Source organism: Phaethon aethereus (assembly GCF_964289735.1).
Source record: "Phaethon aethereus genome assembly, chromosome: 31".
Classification (NCBI taxonomy): domain Eukaryota; kingdom Metazoa; phylum Chordata; class Aves; order Phaethontiformes; family Phaethontidae; genus Phaethon; species Phaethon aethereus.
The window spans coordinates 908,321-926,308 of record NC_138607.1 but is presented as its reverse complement, the minus strand read 5'-3'; the positions used below and the strand labels follow the sequence as shown (position 1 = coordinate 926,308).

At 66.7% G+C, this 17,988-nt stretch overlaps 4 protein-coding genes across 4 annotated transcripts; 2 read left to right on the top strand and 2 right to left on the bottom strand.

The window, feature by feature from the left end:
• Positions 1–1,404: 1,404 nt before the first annotated feature.
• On the bottom strand, positions 1,405–5,904 carry NKPD1 (NTPase KAP family P-loop domain containing 1; the record flags this gene model as incomplete). Its single annotated transcript, XM_082012070.1, has 4 exons — positions 1,405–3,044; positions 3,407–3,538; positions 4,617–4,764; positions 5,881–5,904. 4 exons carry the CDS (start codon positions 5,902–5,904, stop codon positions 1,405–1,407), a joined length of 1,944 nt encoding a protein of 647 aa, XP_081868196.1.
• A 1,888-nt stretch (positions 5,905–7,792) lies between these two features.
• On the top strand, positions 7,793–11,164 carry LOC309414704 (galectin-9-like; the record flags this gene model as incomplete). The annotated part of the gene is made up of 8 exons (XM_082012069.1): positions 7,793–7,822; positions 8,257–8,345; positions 8,758–8,953; positions 9,057–9,173; positions 10,110–10,139; positions 10,213–10,304; positions 10,451–10,619; positions 11,021–11,164. 8 exons carry the CDS (start codon positions 7,793–7,795, stop codon positions 11,162–11,164), a joined length of 867 nt encoding a protein of 288 aa, XP_081868195.1.
• A 1,023-nt stretch (positions 11,165–12,187) lies between these two features.
• On the top strand, positions 12,188–12,694 carry BLOC1S3 (biogenesis of lysosomal organelles complex 1 subunit 3; the record flags this gene model as incomplete). Its single annotated transcript, XM_082012031.1, has 1 exon — positions 12,188–12,694. The coding sequence occupies one exon, from the start codon at positions 12,188–12,190 to the stop codon at positions 12,692–12,694; it is 507 nt and encodes a 168-aa protein (XP_081868157.1).
• Positions 12,695–13,453: 759 nt separating this feature from the next.
• Positions 13,454–15,984, bottom strand: CCDC61 (coiled-coil domain containing 61; the record flags this gene model as incomplete). The annotated part of the gene is made up of 13 exons (XM_082012026.1): positions 13,454–13,551; positions 13,633–13,699; positions 13,821–13,878; positions 13,970–14,048; positions 14,159–14,223; positions 14,323–14,401; positions 14,501–14,640; positions 14,729–14,811; positions 14,895–15,078; positions 15,179–15,331; positions 15,421–15,578; positions 15,668–15,750; positions 15,837–15,984. The coding sequence occupies 13 exons, from the start codon at positions 15,982–15,984 to the stop codon at positions 13,454–13,456; spliced, it is 1,395 nt and encodes a 464-aa protein (XP_081868152.1).
• Between the last annotated feature and the right edge of the window lie 2,004 nt (positions 15,985–17,988).

Below are 17,988 nucleotides of genomic sequence, written 5' to 3'. Positions count from 1 at the left end.
GGCTAGACGCACGACCCTTGGCATCCTCCATCCTGGGTTCCCAGCCCAGGGATCCCTGGGGAAAACCGATGGGTGAGGGGCTGCAGCAGCCCCAGCGGGGGGTGGGTGTCTGCTGGCCCTGACCCCTGAGGTACCCCCATCTCCCTGCACTCCCCAGGGACCGCCGAGCCCCTCCGGGCCCAGTGGCCGCTTTTCTCAGGGAGGGTGTGGGAAGCAGGGGGGCTCCTGCCTGGCGTCGCCGCTGCGGAGCGGATAGAGGACGCGTTGCTTTTCTTTCTTAAGTGCAATAAATCTATCAGGGAGCTGCGGGCGCAGGGCCGGGCACCAGGGGTGGCTGGGGGGGCTGCGGCACTGACACTGCGGCCGGGGACCAGCGGCTGTCGATCTGCAGGTGTTGGTCGTTTCTTTCTGTTGTGTATGTTTGTTAACACTGTTTTCTATTAAAGGAGATCTGCATTCGTCACTGATTTCCCCTACCCCACCCCTCTTTCCGTGCCTTACAGGCAGCATTTTTGGGTCATCCCACCTCAAAAATCAGCTTTTTAGGGGTCTTTATTGGAAAGAGGTGAGGCAAATTCAGAGATTAACCCCCTCAAAAAAAAAAAGCTGGGGAGGATTTTCAAGAGTGGGTGCAGGAAGTTCTTTGGCAATTAATTAACGCTGATGGTGCACTGTAACCCATCGTGCTCCCAGCCCCCCTGGCCAATGCTGCCGGCATCCCTCCCAGAGGTGGTTTGGGCTGATTTCCCCCAAAACTGCCCCTCCCTCCCCCAAGCCCCTTATTGTTTTTTCCAGCCCCTTGGCCACCCCGCAAAGAGGGTGCAGGACCCCCAAAATGCGTATTTAAGCCAAGACACAGAGCAGGAGGTTTAACTGGTTTATTATGGGATGACCCTGGCGATCCTGGGGGGCTTCACCTAGAGCTCCCGCGGGCTGCGGCTTGGGGACATCCCTACTTTGGGGCCACCCTGGCACTCACACTGGTGGCTGCTTTGCCATGTGTTGGGGGTCCCCCCCAGGGACCCACTCACCAGTGGGTTGTCTCGAAAGGGTGTTGGGGGTGGCAGCAGTGTGTGGGGCGGTCCCTGGCATGGGGGGGGTTGAGGTCATCCGGATACCGGGGTCCCTGGGGTGGCAGCAACTTGCCCCCCCCAAAGCCCTGGGCCATCTCATGCCTTCCCCAGTCTCTCCCAGTTGCCCCCAATTCCATCCCCTGGTGGCATTTTCACCCCCTGCAGTGCCTCTTCTTGGGGGCAGGAATTGTCCCCACCCAGGGGTGGACAATGGGTCACCAGCATCCTCAGGCCACCAACCACAGGGATACCCCGGTGTCACAATGTCCAAACCTATTTGGGGGCTCCATGTTCAGAGGCATCATCCGGCGACCCGATGCCGGCATCACCGTCACTCGGGGTGGGGACACTGGACACTGCGGGACACCGGGATGGAGGCAGCTTTCTGTAGGCGGTCAAGGCCACGCAGGAGCCCCATCTTGTGCCGGATGGAGTGGTCCAGGTTGACGGTGACGCCGAGGAAGGCACGGGCGTCGCGGGCAGTGAAAGGGAAGTCGTGGGCGAGGAAGGTCTGGAAGAGCTCAGGGTCCCCGTCCAGGCTGAGGACGTTGTGCAGGGGCTGCCGCAGGGCGCTCAGCTCCCCCACGTTCTCCTGGAAGATGCTCCACAGGGATCGTGTGCCGAAATCTGGTGCTGACCGGCTCTGCCAAGCATCCTCCAGGCACTGCAGTGCCCAGCTCAGCCGGCACGGCCACTGGTCGGCCAGCACCACCCAAGCGGCAGCGGCGCGGGGCGAGGGGGTGCCAGGGGTGCCAGCACGGTGCAGGAGGAGCCGTAGGGTGATGGGGATGGTGTTGACGATACGGCGGACATGGGCGCCATTGGTGGGGAGGTACCGGGTGAGAGGGTCGCTGCCATCGTGGAGGCAGTGGAAAGCTTCGTGGATGCAGCGGACGGCTTCGGCGTCCACTTCCCTTCGGCTGTGAACAGCCGGGACGCCCTGGCACTTGGCTCGGCGTCGTTCTACGTTGGCGGTGATGATCCGGTACATGAGATCCTCCCGCGTCTGGACAGCGGCTTCCAGGCATCGCAGGCGGGAGCGGGCACCCATTTCGGGGATGGAGAAGGGCAACGTCACCGTCCGGTTGAGGTAGAGGTAACCATTGTCAGCAAGACCCTTCATGCACCCGGTCTGCTCCAGGCAGGGGACGATGATGCTGGGGTCCACGGCCAGGATGAAGATGAAGGGGGTGTTGGCATTGGACAGCAAGGTGTTCATGGCATTGAGGACGCCAGCCACCTTCTCTGGGTAACAGATGTCCAGGCTGGTGATCTCCAGCACCACGCGGAGCCGTCGGCGCTCAAAGATCTCCATGAAGGCCAAAAAGTCAACCAGCACCTCCACCTCATGGCGCACCTTGCTCATGAATCCCAGCTGGCTGGCGAACCTATCACTGTTGGTCAACCGCTCGATCTTCTGCTTCTCGCTGACCAACAGGTTCTTCAGGATGGAGAAGGCTCCCAGCACCAGACCGGAACCTGAGAGCGAGGTGACGGCACTGCCCACCACCTTCAAGGCATGGTGGTCCTTAATGCCAGGCACCAAGAGGGCCACCAGCAGGACGGTGAGGCCGACACCCAGGATGAAGAGCATTCCCCAGAGCTTGAGGCAGGTGCCCGTCTTGAGGACCCACTCCTTCTGGCTGAAGCCGGAGGCAAAGCGGGGCCGGGTGCCCATGACATGGTAGACGCTGAGGGGCAGAGCCCCAAAATGGTGGCGGATGCTGTCGCAGAGGGTGGTGACCAAACCAGCCCAGAGCTTGTCGCAGCCGGCATACTGCCAGGCGCTGAAGCGGATGAAGATGAACTTAATGTTCTTCCTCCTCAGGTGAGCCTCGGTGATGATGGGCTTGTAGAAGGCCAGGTACCAGAGGGCCAGCAGCAACCCCCAGCCCTCGGGGCTACGCGGTTTCTGGTGGCTCCGGCGCAGCTCGGCCTCCTCCCGCTGCGCCATCTCCTCCCGCATGAAGCCTGGGGGGGACGGGACGGAGGTGAGGGAACCAGCGGTGGAGGTGCCCTGAGCCATGGGAAGGGTGCTGGTGCCACGGGGAGCCCGAATTGGGGGGAGAAATAGGACGGGGTGAGGTGGGTGCTGGTGCAAAGGGGGACCCCAAATCTGTAGAAGAAAAGGGGGTGGTGGGACAAGCAACAGGGACCCCAAATCTGGGGCTGAGGAGGGGCGGGAGCAGGACGGACGCTGCTGCAATGGGGAGCCCAAATCTGGGGTGCAAACGGGCGGGATGCTGGTGCCGCGGGGACGACCAGCACCCGGCCGGGGCTGGCTGGGGGGCTCTGGGGGGCGACCCGCGGTGGCCCCGTGGCCCCACACCCACCGGTGACCTTGTCCAGCAGGGAGTAGAGGCGGTGGCCGCAGGGGGCGTAGAAGCCGACGGTGACGGGGGTGGCCGTGTGGCACAGCGTCTTGGAGAGGCAGCGGCAGTAGATGTCATCCTCCGTCAGCGCCTCTGGGGACCGGGAGGGGACAGGCGGGGTGAGCCTGGGCCCCCCGCCACGTCGGCAGGCACCAGGGAGCCCACCCACCCCTGGGGACAAGGGTGCTGCCACCATGGGGACCCCAAACCTGTGGAGGGGCAAATGGGGGAGGTGCTGCTGCCATGGGGACCCCAAATCAGGGGGAGACCCCCATTGGCTGAGGTTATAATTAATGCCGGGTACAATTAAAGCACTGATGGGGGCTGAGTAAGGGATGGGAGGGGATGGGATGGGATTGGGAATGGGGGTGAGATGGGGATGGGATGGGATTGGGAATGGGGGTGAGATGGGGATGGGATGGCATGGGATTGGGAATGGGATTGGGATGGGATGGGATGAGATGGGATGCACTGGGATGGGATGCACAGCGATGCACTGGGATGGGGATGGGATGCACTGGGATGGGAATGGGAGCGGAGGGGAGGTGATGGGATGCACTGGTATGCACTGGGATGGGGATGGCATTGGATGGGATGGGGATGGGAGCGGAGGGGATGTGATGGGATGCACTGGTATGCACTGGGATGGGGATGGGATGGGGTGGGGGTGGGATGAGATGGGATGCACTGGGAGGGGATGCACTGGGATGGGGATTGGATGGGATGGGATGCGATGCACTGGGATGGGGATGGGATGGGATGCACTGGGATGGTATGGGTGGGGATGGGATGGGGTGGGATGGGATGGGATGCACTGGGATGCACTGGGATGGGGATGGGATGGGATAGGAGGGGGTGGGATGCATTGGGATGCACTGGGATGGGGATGGGATTGGATGGCATGGGAGGCCATGGGATGGGATGGGATGTACTGGGATGGGGTGGGCATGGGATGGGATGCACTGGGATGGGATGGGAGGCCATGGGATGGGGATGGGATGCACTGGGATGGAACGCGGTGGAGATGGGATGGGATGCAGTGGGATGGGGATGGAATTGGATGGGATGGGATGGGATGGGATGGGAGGGGAGGGGATGGCCAGGCAGGACAGGAGGGCCCGGCCCCCCTGGCTGCCCCCAGCCCCACCATTGCCTCCTGCCACCCCCATACCTTGGTTCTCCCCCGGCTCCACCTCCACGAAGGCACCGTCGCGGCAGGCGCAGGCGTCACCCCCCGGGCCCAGACAGGCCAGCCGCTCCTCGCAGCACCCCGGGGGTCCTGCTGGGCCCCCCCCACATGCCGGCGAGCAGGCACGCTGCTGGAGGGAGGGACACGTGGCACCCACTGCACAGCCTGGGGGCACCCCAGGGACAGAGGACACCATGGGGACACCATGGGGACATGGGGATACCTTGGGGACACCATGGGGACACCATGGGGACATGGGGATACCTTGGGGACACCATGGGGACATGAGGTCATCTTGGGGATAGAACTACCTCACGGTCTTGAGCTGGCTTTGGGGGGGTTGCCACCAAAATCCTGCTCTTAAACTGGGTGACCCTGTCCTTGTCCCTTGGCAGCCCTGTGTCCCCTCCCCGGCTGCCCCTGTGGGGATGATGGGGGGACCTGGGTGACAAGGGGTCTGGGAGGGGTGTGAGTACAGGCTGGGATGGACTGGGACAGACTGGAGTGGGGTGATCGGGACTAAGCAGGACAAACTGGCCCGCTGGATACTGGGGCCAGGCTGCAACTGGTGCTGGGGACACTGGGGAGCATGAGACAGTCTGGGCTGGGAGCACTGGGGGCAATGGGGCAGGCTAGACTGGGGACACATGGGACATAGGGACAGCCTGGATGTGGGATACTGGTTGCTATGGGACAGGCTGGACCTGGGTGCATTGGCACAGGCTGGACTGGGAGCACTGGTGACACTGGGACATCCTGAACTGAGACTCTGGAAGAGCCTGTACGAGGATCAGCCAGGAGTGGGGGTACTGGTGACCACGAAACAGCCTCTACTGGGGATACTGGTGACCATGGACAGCCTATACCGGGGACAATGGTGATGCTAGCCCAGCCTATACTGGAGACACTGGTCACCATAGCTCAGCCTATGCTGGGCGATACTGGTGACCATGAGACAGCCTGTACTGGGGATAGTGGTGTCCCTAGCTCAGCCTATACTGGGGACACTGGTCACCGTAGCTCAATCTGTACTGGGGACACTGGTAACACTAGCCCAGCCTATACTGGGGGATACTGGTGACCATGGAACAGCCTGTACTGGGGACACTGGTGACCCTAGCCCAGCCTATACTGGGGACACTGGTGGCTGGGCCCCCCTACCCTCTCCACCCCCAGCACACCCCCACAAGCTGGCCCAGGGCCACCCCCGGGGCCTCATCCTGCCCCGTCCCCGTCCCCGTCCTACCCCGGGCAGCGCCGCCGGCTCCATCCCCGCCTGCCGCCAGCCGCACCGGTCCCTGGCGCAGGCTCCCTGCCGGATTTATACGGGCTCAGGATCCAGCCCCGCCGCTGCCCGGCCAGGGAGGAAATAATTAGGTGTGGATCGGGCAGAAATTCCGGCTGCGCCGGCGGGAGCTTCTCCTGAGTCAGGGCCCAGCAATGCCTGGCCGGATCCAGCCCCACGGAGTGTGGGGTGTGGGCTGGGATGGGGAGACGGGGCTGGAGCGGGATCCTGCTGGAGATGGGGGGGCTGGGGGGCGAAGGGGATGTGGGGGACAGGGGGGATATGGGGAGCATGTAGGGGTGGGGGGCATGTGGGGGGCTATGGGGACCCGGCGGGGACGCGGGGGGGTCCCCGTGCCCCCCAGGCAGGCCGGGCCAGGAGCCGGCTGCCGCGGGCAGAGCTGAGGGGACAGCCTCTGCCCGTGACATGGCCACGTCATCATCGCCCTGCCATCGCCCTGCCGTCGCCCTACCATCACCGTGACATCACCCTGCCATCGCCATGATATTGCCGTGACATCGCCGTGACATCGCCATGACATCAATGCTTCCTGTGGTTGGTGGCTCCTGTCAGAGGAACCTGCTGGCCCGGGCACAGATGGTGCCTGCTGGCCACCAGCACGGGTGACATGGCCACCAGCAGGGGTGACTGGCCAGCCACCACCACCAGTGACATGGCCAAAAGTGGGGTTTTCCACCCCAAACCCAGCTCTGGACCCCTGAACCAGGAAAGGGTTAATGGGAGGTGGCGAGGGGACCGGATCCATCCATGGGACATGGGGGGCACCAGGGACACGGAGGACATGGTGGGGGACAGGGTGCAGGGGCTTGGGGACAAGGGGGGCACAAGGGGGACACGGGAGATGGAGGGGCCGCGGGAACATGGGGACACGGAGGGTGTGGGGACAGGGGGACACAGGGCACAGGGGCCGGAACAGGCCGGGTCGGATCCTGCGCGGGGCTGGGTGACAGTGCTGGCAGCTCCTCGCGGTGGCCTGGGTCCCCCATGGGTGCCGTCCTTCAGGAACAGGCCGCTCCAGCCTGGGTCCCCCATGGGTGCCGTCCTTCAGGAACAGGCCGCTCCAGCCTGGGTCACCCACGGGTGCCATCCTTCAGGAACAGGCCGCTCCAGCCTGGGTCCCCCATGGGTGCCATCCTTCAGGAACAGGCCGCTCCAGCCTGGGTCACCCACGGGTGCCATCCTTCAGGAACAGGCCGCTCCAGCCTGGGTCCCCCCACGGGTGCCATCCTTCAGGAACAGGCCGCTCCAGCCTGGGTCCCCCCACGGGTGCCATCCTTCAGGAACAGGCCGCTCCAGCCTGGGTCACCCACGGGTGCCATCCTTCAGGAACAGGCCGCTCCAGCCTGGCCCCGCGGGGTCCCAGGTCCTGCCAGCAAACCTGCTCCAGCCGGGGCTCCTCTCTCTCCCCACAGGGCCACAGGCCCTGCCAGGAGCCGGCCCCAGCGCGGGCTGCCCATGGGGTCACGGCCTCCTTCGGGCATCCCCCTGCTCCGGCATGGGGCCCTCCCCGGGTGCGGGTGCAGATCTGCTCCCCGTGGAGCTCCATGGCCGCAGGGGGGGATCTGCACAGGGGACACCGGGGCCCCGGGGGACGCAGGGGATGTGGGGAACGCGGGGATGGGGGTCCTGGCAGGGCCCCACGGAGACACAAGGGTGGGGTGGCTGGTGGGTCCCCGCGGGGACACGGGGACAAGGGTGCGGTGCCACCCTCCGGGCGGGTGCCACCGTGGAGAAATGAAAGTGAGTGGGGCAGGACAGAGGTCACTGGGGAGGGACCACACCTGCCCGCCGGATTCTGGCCCCGAGGGATCACCAGCACCCAGCACCTCGTGCCCCACGGACAGCAGCCACCATGGACTTCCAGCCCCCCATCGTCAACCCGGTGAGTGGAGCCCTATGGGGTCTATAGGGCGGGGCTGGGGGGGGGGGCATATGGAACCAGGGGAGATATGTGGGACCGAGGGGGATCCTATGGGGCTGGGGGGGGATCCTATGGGACTGGGATATCGACAAGGGGACCCTATGGGATGAGGGGTACCCTGTGCAGACAGGGGAGATCCTATGGGGACAGGGGTATTCTATGGAGATAGGGAGGGACCCTATGGGGACAGGGAGGACCCTATGGGTCTGGCATGAGGTTGGATGGTCTATATGGGACTAAGGAGGGGGCTATATAGAGTGGGGGGTGCTGTACGGGGCTGGGGGGACAGAGGGGATCAGGGGAGCCATGTGGGGCTGGGGGGGAGGGCAGCAGTGACCTCTGGGCCCGGTGTGTCCCCCGGGGCCACCATGTCCCCCGTCCCTGTCCCCATCCAGAGAGTTCCCTTCCTGGGGTACATCTTCGGGGGGCTGCGCGGGGGCAGGATGGTGATAATCCAGGGGCAGGTCCGGCCCCAGGCGAAGAGGTGGGTACCCCCCAGTGCCCCCCCAGCATCCACCAGCCCAGAGGGGGCTGGGTGCCATGGGGAAGGGCAAAGGTTCAGTTGGGGACAGGAGGAGGAGAGCACGGGGGGTGGGGGTGCCCCCAAACTGAGGGCGTGGAAGGAGAGAGGGCTGGTGGTTTCCTCAAGCTGGGTGAGGGGGCTACGGTTGCCCCCCAACTCATGGGGCGTGGGGGTGCAGGGAGTGACCGACCCCTGGGGGTGGGGGTGCCCACCCCACAGGGTGTGGTGTGCAGTGGGGGTGCTGGGTGCCCCCCCCCGGGCTGTGGGGTGCAGGGGATCCCCCCCAGGCTGTGGGGTGCCCCCCCACAGCGTGTGGGGTGCAGGGGGGCTCCCCAGGCCGTGGGTGCCCCCCCCACGGGCGCCGGTGCGGCAGGTTCACGGTGGCCCTGTGCTGCGGAGGGGGGGACGTCGCCCTCCAGCTGAACCCCCGTTTCACGGCGGGGCCGGTGCTGGGCTGCGCCGCGCGGCACGGGGGGCTGTGGGAGCCCGAGGAGCGCTGTACCCCCCTGCGCCTCGGCCGCGGAGGGACCCTGGAGATCATCATCCACGTCCAGGAGCACAGCTACCAGGTGGGACCCCCAGCTGTGGGTGCTCAGACCCCCAGAGTGGGCACAGCCGTGGTGCATCACCCTGATGTCCCTTCTGCCCCCTCTGTGCCCGCTGTCCCCACAGGTGTCCGTGAACGGACAGCACGCGCTGGAGTTCCTTCACCGCCTGCCCCTCGCCAGCGTCCAGGCCCTCGAGGTCACCGGTGATGTCACCCTCACCTGCATCACCTTCACCGGCCCTGTGAGCACCCCCAGCCCCACCCTGGGGACCTCTCGGGCTTGGGGACAGCCAGGGCTTGGGGACAGCCATGGGGGGATAGAGACCTCCATGAGACATCTGAGGCGGTTGGGGACCTCCAAGGGTTGGGAACATCCAGGGCTTGGGGACCTCTGTGGGGACAAGGATGTCTGGGGAGCTGGGGACCCTGGGGGGTTGGGGACCTCGAGGAGGTTGGGGACATGCAGGGCTTGGGGACATCCATGGGGGTCAGAGACCTCCATGGAGATGTCTGAGGGGATTGGGGACATCCAGGGGTTGGGGACCTCAAGGGGGTTGGGGACATTCATGGGGGGTCAGAGACATCCATGGGGACATACAGGGCTTGGGCACATCCGTGGGGACAGGGACCTCTGGAGTGGAGGGTTGGGGACCCCCGGGGGTTTGGGGAGGTGCAGGGGTGGGGGACAGTGGTGGGTGACATCACCATCTGTGTCCTTCTGCTCCTCCAGCATGTGGCTGCAGGTGTCGGGGCACCAGCGCTGCCGCCCCCAGCGACCCCCGTGAGTGGGGGGGAGCAGGGTGCAGGGGCACCGACGGGTGGGGGTGCCGGGGGCATGTACAAGCACCCGTGGGTGGGTGCACGAGTGCCTGTGACACCTGTGGGTGTCTCCATGGGTGCAGGGGTGCCTGTGACACCCATGGGTGGGTGCACAAGTGCCTGTGACACCTGTGGGTGTCTCCATGGGTGCAGGGGTGCCTGTGACACCCATGGGTGGGTGCACAAGTGCCTGTGACACCCGTGGGTGCATGTGGGGGTGCACAGGCCTGTGCAAGCACCCTGGCTCTCCTGCCAGACTGGCGATGCTCAGCACCCAGCAGCTCAGCTGGGGGCACCCGTGGGTGGCAAGGGTGGCCCAGGGCACACCCCCCCAGCCCCACACTCTCCTCTCCCCACAGCCCTACACGCCGGTGACCATCAGCAGCCCGGTGAGCACGGGGTGACGGGGGGTGACGGCGAGTGGGTGTCCCTGGGTGACGGGACTGATGGGTGTTCCTGCAGGGCGTCCCCTTCCACATGGCGCTGAGCAAGGGCCCCTCGGGCCTCATCCAGCCCATCACCATCGTGGGCACCGTCCACGCCAATGCCAACAGGTCAGGGGGCTGGGGGCGTCAGTGCTGGTGCTGAGAGCGGGCCAGGGCTGGTGCTGGGTGCTGGGGTGTCCAGGGCTGGTGCTGGGTGCCGGGTGCTGGATGCCGGGTGCTGGATGCCGGGTGCTGGAGGATGCCCCCGGTTGCAGGTTCCACGCAAACCTGCGGAGCAGCAGCACAGGGGACGTGGTGCTGCATGTCAACCCCCGCCTGCGCGAGGCCGTGCTGGTGCGCAACACCCAGCAGCGCGGGTGCTGGGGGCCCGAGGAGCGGTACACCACGGGTGCCATGCCCTTCCAGAGCGGGCAGCCCTTCCAGGTGAGCCTGGGCCTGAGCCTGGTTGTGGTTCTCGTTCTGGTCGTGCTCCTGGTCCTGCTTCTGGACATGGGTCTTGGTCCTGGTCCTAGTCCTGGTCCTGGTCCTGGTTGTGGTCCCAGTCCTGGTCCCAGTCCCAGTCCTAGTCCTAGTCCTGTCCCAGTCCTGATCCTGGTCCTAGCTCCGCTCCTGATACTTGTCCTGGTCCCAGTCCTGGCCTGGGACATGGTCTTGATCCTGGTCCTGGGCCCCATCCCTGTCCCAGTGCTAGTCCCAGTCCCAGTCCTAGTCACAATCCAGCTCCTGCTGGGTCATGGTCCTGGTCCAGGGTGGGTGTCCCCAGGGTGGGTCCTGGGGTGTCCCCGGGGGTCTCTGTGCCCCACAGTGACACCAGGGTCACCCAGCTGGAGATCCGGCCGCTGAGCCAGGCCTTCGCCCTGTGGGTGAACGGGTGCCACGTCTGCGACTACAGCCACCGGCTGCCACCCACCACCATCGACCAGCTGGAGGTGGCCGGGGACGTCACCCTCGCCTGCATCAAGTGCTGAGCCAGCCCCGGGGACACCAGCCACCGGGCGTGGGGACAGGGATGAGGGTGGGGATGGGGACACGACATGGTTGTCTCAGCCAACACCAGGCCTGTCCCCCTTCGGGTCCCCGCTGTCCCAGGGAGGTGCCACCGTCGGCCCGCAGGACCCTTGGAGCCCACATTAAACCAGTCGCCAGCACTTGCCGTGTCCCCGTGTCCCTGGGGTGGGGACATCGGGGCCTCCCGGGGACAGGGGGGCTCTGGGCATTGAGGACAGGGGACAGCAGGGCCCCCCCCAGTCCGCCCAGTGCTCCCATCACCCTGGTTCCCCCCAGTCCCTCCCAGCGCCCCTGTCACCCCAGTTCCCCCCCAGTCCCTCCCAGTTCTCCCCAGTGCCACCCGCCGCAGCGCTCCCCCTCCCGCCGCCAGGGGGCAGAGGGCACCCCCCCTCCCACTGCCCGCCCCGCGCATGCGCCACCCACTGGCGGCGCTCGCCCCGCCATGTCGAGTGAGGGCATTTCCGGGTGGCGGCCGTGGGTGACACGTGACGCGGCGGTCGCGCTGGCCGCCCGTCATGTGACCTGCGGCGGCTCCTGGCAGGAGGTGGGAGATCCCCAGGGGGCTGGGAGGGTGTCGGGGAGGCAGAACCTGAGGGTCTGGGGCCGCCGTCGGGTCGGGGGGATCTCCGGGCGTGTGGGGTGTCCCTGGGTGTGGGGCTCTGCGGTCGCCGTGGGGCTGGGGGGGATGTCCGGGGGTGGGTTGGGGGGGCTCTGATGGGGCTGGAGGGGGCGTGTCCGGGTGGCTCCCGGGACGTGGGGGTCTGGGGTCTCCATGGGGCTGGGGGGGCGGGGGCGTCCCCGTGGGCGTGGGGCTGTCTGGGGGTCCCGGTGGGGCTGGGGAGGTTCCTGGGGTCACTGTGAGGGGCTGGGGGTCCCGCTGGGGCTGGTGGGGGTTCTGAGCACGAGAGGGGGCAGTTACTCTGCAGGATCCCGGGGCCATGGGGGATGCTGGCCCCCCTGAGACCCCTCGCGCCACCCAGGCCATGGCCGCCCCCCGGCCCCCGAGGGTGGTGCCGGGCGAAGCCTCTGAGAGTGACTCGGAGCCGGAGCCGCCGAGGGGGGCGGTCGGGGGGGCCCCCGGGGCCGGGCTGAAGGTGCCAGGTGAAGCCTCCGAGACAGAGGAGGAGGAGGAGGAGGAGGAGGAGGAAGGCAGGCGGAGGCCGAAGACCCCCCCCGTGCTGGCAGAGGAGCCGGCTGCAGTTTGGGGGGGCAGCCAGGGGGGCCCCTCGCTGCTGCAACAGAGGCTGCGGGAGGGTTCAGGGCGGCTGCGGGGGGCGGTGGGCAGTGCCCTGCGGCACAGCTACGGCAGCGCCGCCCGGCACCTGGGGTGCCTGGGGGGGGCCCTGGGCCGGGCACAGGCAGCGGCCGCTGCCGCTGCCCACTGCCTGCGCCTGGCTCGCCGTGACCTGCACGCTGTGGCTGCCACCGTCGACATCGTCACCACCTGCCGCCTCCTGCCCGACATCCGTGGGCAGCTGCCGGCGCTCTAACCTGTGGTGGTGCCATGTCAGCAGCGTCACCGGGATCCAGCACCGGCACCGCCAGCCTGATATCCGCCGCCAGTACTGGTGTCCTCATGGTGTCACGGGCACCAGCGTTCTCGTGGCAACACTGGCACCGCGGTGGTCATGGTGGGGTGGTCACTGCCAGCGTCGTCACTGCAGCATCCTCCCGAGGGTGGCACCATCACTGAGTCGTGGCTCCAGTGCCCTGCGCTGTCCCCAAGCACCTCCACGCTGTGGTGGCATCATCACTGGTGTAGCCACGGCGGCAGCGAATGGTTTTGGTGCAAAGACCGCCCCCCTGGCCCCCCAGGACCTCCGCGCTTTGGTGACATCGTCACCCGTGGTCTCAGGGCTGGCTGCCACCAACACCAAACCACAGCCCCCAGCCGGCTGCAGCCACCATTGTCCCCACATGCTGCCATTTTGTGTGATACAGAGATGAATAAAGCTGTGGTGGTGGCACAGCCACAGCGGGGAGCGCGGCCAGTGCCATGGGGACACCACTGTCACCCGAGGGGGGATGGGGGTCACTCATCCCAGCAGCAGGATGCAGGGCGGACAGGGCCCCCCAAGAAGCAGGACACACCGTGGGGCCACACAAGGGTTTATTGGGGGGGGGACACAACACTCGTCCCACACCAGTACTGTCACCCCCCGGGGATATGGGGCAGTGAGGGTCCCCAGGGGGGGCCTGGGGGTCCCTGAGAGGGTCTGAGGGGACACGTGGGTCCCAGGGGGGGGCGGTCACGTGTGGGTGCCCAGCCTGTCCATGTACTCCTGCAGCGCCTGCAGCCGGGCGTCGATCTCAGCCAGCTCAGCTGAGGGCTCCTCGTAGCGGTTCTCTGGGGAGGGGGGAAAAGTGAGTTAAAAAAGACCCGAGTTGGGGCAGGGGGCACCCCAAAAATCAGGGGGAGGGGGCTCACCTTTACCGGGGTGCTTGCTGGCAGCACTGCCCATGGGCAGCTTGTGGCTGGTGGCTGGGCGAGGGTCCTGGGGGTGGAGGAAGGAGTTGGGGCTGACACTACTGTGTCCTCCCCACTGCAGTCACCTCACTTTGGGGGTGCAGGGAGGGACCCCCAAACTGTGGGTGTGATCCCAGGTAGCCACTCACCATGCCAGAGCCATTGCAGGACGAGGCGCTCAGGGGTCTCCGGGTGCGGGTCACCCTCCTGCCCCGGGATGGGGGGGTTGTGTGTTAAGGGATGCCTGGGGGGAGTCTTGGGGTGCTCCCCCCCCCCGCTCCACCCCCCTGGCGGTTACCTGGAGGGCAGGGGCTCAGAGCGCTCATCAGCTTCACTGCCAGAGCTCACCGCTGAGCGCCGGCTGCGGAAGCTTTCGGCTGTGGGGAGAAATTGCAGAGGAGAGGGAGGAAGGGAGGCAGGGTGAGCTTGGGGAAGGACCCCCAGCACCCAGCAGGTGCCCCCCACACACCCACCCCCTCGCACTCACCCGAGGAGCTGCGCCCGCGGCTCCTTGCTGGGCTGGCCCTGCTGAAAGCCGCCCTGGGCCGCTGGCTGCACCCAAGGGAGATGGTGGTGAGGCAGTGGGGCTGGGGGCTTCCCCAAGTGCCAGGGGAGGGAGGGGATGGGGACAGCCCCAGTGTCACCACTTACTTTTTGAGCTGGGCCTCCTTCTGCCGGCGCTGCCGGGCCCGGACGAAGGCAGTGGGGTCAAAACGTGGCGGGCGGGGGCCTGGTGGGGAGGGGGAGAAGGGTGTTGGGGTGGGGACAGTGCAAACCACATGTGCCCCCCGCTCCCAATCTGTGTGGGTCCCCCCCTAAGTGTCCCCACCTGCGGGTGATGGGGACCGCGGCGGCGGGCGGCCCTGGCTGCCAGCGCGGCTCTCCTGGGACGCTGAGCGTGGCAGGCGGCCGCCGGAGGGGGACCGTCGCTCCTGGGGGCAGGTGGCTGTGCCAGCGGACATCAGGCGGCTGCCGAGAGGACCAGCGCCGTGAGGGGGAGACTGGGGGCCACCCCACACGCATGGGGGGCCCCCCACAACCCCCACCCCAGCCTCACCCTCTCTTGTAGGAGGCTAGCTCGGCCGTCAGGCTCTTCACCCGCAGCTGCAGCCTCCGCTCTGATGCCTTCACCTCTGCCAGCTGTGAGGGGGTGCAGAAAGGTTGGCTGTGCCGCCACCGGCCCCCCAGCCGCCGGCAGCCCCCCAACCGCGAGGGCAGCCCACCTCAGTGGCCAGCTGCCGGTGCTCGCGCTGGTGCCGGGCTTTCTCCTGCAGTAGCTTGTCCTCCAAAACCCGCGCCGCTCGCCGCAGCGCCATCACCTCGGCCACTGTCCCGCCATCCGACTCTTGCCGCATAGCCCGCAGCGCCACCTCCGCCATCCGCTTCTCCTCCAGTGCCCGCTGCAACCTAGCAGGGGTGATGCAGGGTGGTTGAGGGGGTCCCTCCTCACTCTGAGTGCAAGGCAGGGGTCCCCCAAACCCTTCCCAGTGATGCTGGCACTGCTCACTCGTCCCGCAGGTGCCAGATCTCAGCGTCTCGGCGATTGTCCCCACGCCGAGACCGGAGCTGCGCCAGCTCTTCCCTCAGCTCCTGCACCAGCCTGCGCAGCGTGGCAGGATCCGTCCTCCCCGCGTAGGACAGTGGCAGCGGGTAGTGAATCCTGGGGGGGACACACGGGCACGTGAGGTGGGGGGGGACAGTGGCGTATACCCCCTTGCCATGTCCCTCCACCCGGTGTCACCTCGTCACCTATCGAACTCAACGGAGTAGACAAGGATGAGGTAGCGTTTGGCGCGGAGTGGGGAAGCGGCACAAGGAGGGGGCCGGGCGATTGCCCCCACTTTCCGGCTGCGCAGGATTTCCAGGTCAGCATAGGTGAGGAGCTCCAGGCTGACGGACTCACTGCTCTGCAGAGGGGATAATTGGGAAGGGGTGCGCTCACTGGGAACCTCCCCGAAACGCCACCAGGGGTTGGGGGGAGCGGCACCGGCCTCACCTGTGTCAACGCCGACTCCAGCATGCTGCAGAAAATGCCAAACTGCTTGAAATTCCCTGTCTTGTGGGTCAGGTCCTCAATGACTGTGAGGAGGAAGTAAGAGAGGGGGCTTCAGTCGGTCAGTGTTTGGGGAGGGGAGATCCCCTCAAACACCCTCCCTAGGACTCACAGGCAGCGTCGAACTCCCCCTTCCACTGGTCGGCGGTGAGGTGAGCCTCCACCTCCACCGCCAGTGCCGAGCGGGCAAGGGTCAGCCGGACGGTGTGCCCCCCGTGCCGGAAGGCGCAGTCAGCCTGCAGATACCGCGGCTCCCCCATGGCACTGAGGAGTGCGGGGGGGGTGTCTGTTGGGGATGGGGGGGCACCCCCGGGAGGTAGGAGGGGGCACCCCTAGGAAAGGGCACCCGCGTTTGAAGGGGTGGAGGGAGCAGAGGGACACAGGGCTTAGGGGGTTGCTTGGGGAATTGCGGGGGAGGGGGGCCGGGGGCCGGAGGCCAAGCCCGGGAGGCTGTTTAGGCGGCAGATATCGGGGGAAGCCCAGCCCGGGGCAGCTGCTGGGGGCCGGAGAGTCGCCCCGGACGGTCACCGGGCTGGGGGAGGCCCGGAGCCCCGGGGACTCACCGCCCGCCACGCTCTTCCACCGCCTCGGCCGCAGCACCGCCCCGCGGCAGCCATGGCCCGCCCCATTGGCCGGACACGCCTCTCCCCGCCGTCTCATTGACTCCCGCCGCCGCCTGTCAGCTCACACCCCGCCTCATTGCGGGCGGCCGTTAGGCCGCTTCGCGCACCCCCTGCCGCCCTCCAGCCTCCTGCTGCTATTGGCTGTCAGCCGGAGCCCTCCTCCCACCCCCCGCAGAACCATTGTTTGCGGTGGCTGTCAGTCATTCCCCTTCCCGACCCGCGCCTGTGGCGCCCCCTGCTGGGAAGGAGCCGCATGTTGGACCCCGGCGCCGGGGGGCACCGCCCCCTTTCATTGATCACCGCGTGGCCCCGCCCATCTCCAGTGAAAACGCCGTGGCTCCGCCCCCTCCCGTTGAACCAGTTTAGTTAACCAGGGACAGACTGGGGTGGGCAGGACCCCGCGACCCCCACCTCACGCACCCCAATGTTTGGGATATCCCCCCCCTTGCAAAATATCCCCTTGAAATGGGCGGGCAGTCCCAGGGCCATGAATTGCCCCAGAATATTGGAGGGGGTCAGCCTCCCAAAACAGGAGGTGGGGGCAAATATACACCCCCCCCTACAGAGCACAACCAAAGCGGCCTGGGGGCTCCCAGCAGCCCTTCTCGGGCAGGACCATGTCCGTGAGGCTGTCTGTGGGGCCATGGCTCCATCCATGGGGCCGTGGCTCTGTCTGTGGCTCTGTCCATGGGGCCGTGGCTCCATCCATGGGGCCATGGGTCTGTCTGCGGATCTGTCCATGGGGATGTGGCTTCATAGATGCCCATAGGACACCGTGGGTGATGAAGCCCATGACCGTTGGCCACCCAAGGGACCTTTGGAGATGCCATGGGTCGCCCCACACACAGGGTGAGCAACCCTAGCCCACTTTGGGCAGACTTCTGTCCCTCGCACCCTGCTCGTAGGTGACATATTGGCTGATGAGATACTGGGTGGCTTGGGTGGTGGCTGGGGAACCTGTGATGGTGACCTTGCGGTTGCGGGTGCCGGGTTGCAGCCATAACTGGCCAAGATGCTCAAGGCAGCGCCGATGGCCAACAGGTCATTGCCAGCAAAACCAGGAGCGGTGGCGACGGCACCCAAAGGACCAGGAGCATGCAAGGCAACAGCGGTTGGGGGCAGGGGGGCAGGACATGTGTGGGATAAAGACTATGGGGGCATATGGGACTGAGCGGGTGGGGGCCATGGTAGGCTGGGGGCTATGGGGATGGGGCCCTTGGGCCATATGGGGTTGGGGGCTATGGGATGAGGACTATGGGGCCATATGGAGGGCTGGGGACTGTTGGGGACAGGGGCCATGGGGGGCTGGGGCACATGGGTCTGGGGGGGTCAGCCGGTGGGGCCGGTAGGGGACCTCGGTGGGGTGGGGTGTCGGTGGGGCAGGGGGAGCCCCGCGGGGCGCGGCCGTGCTGGTTCAGCGGGGGCAGGGCCAGGGCAGGGACGGGGGTAGGGCCGCGGTAGTGACCCCAACCCAGGTGCCCAGGTACCACCTCCGTTGCCATGGCAACGAGGGCGGGCGGGAGGGGAGCCACCCTTCCCCCACTGAGGCCCTTGTCCCCGATCCCTCCCTCCTTCTCCAGCCCCTATAGCCCCCATAGGCCCCTCCAGCCCACATAGGCCCTTATGGACCCCAGAGCCCAC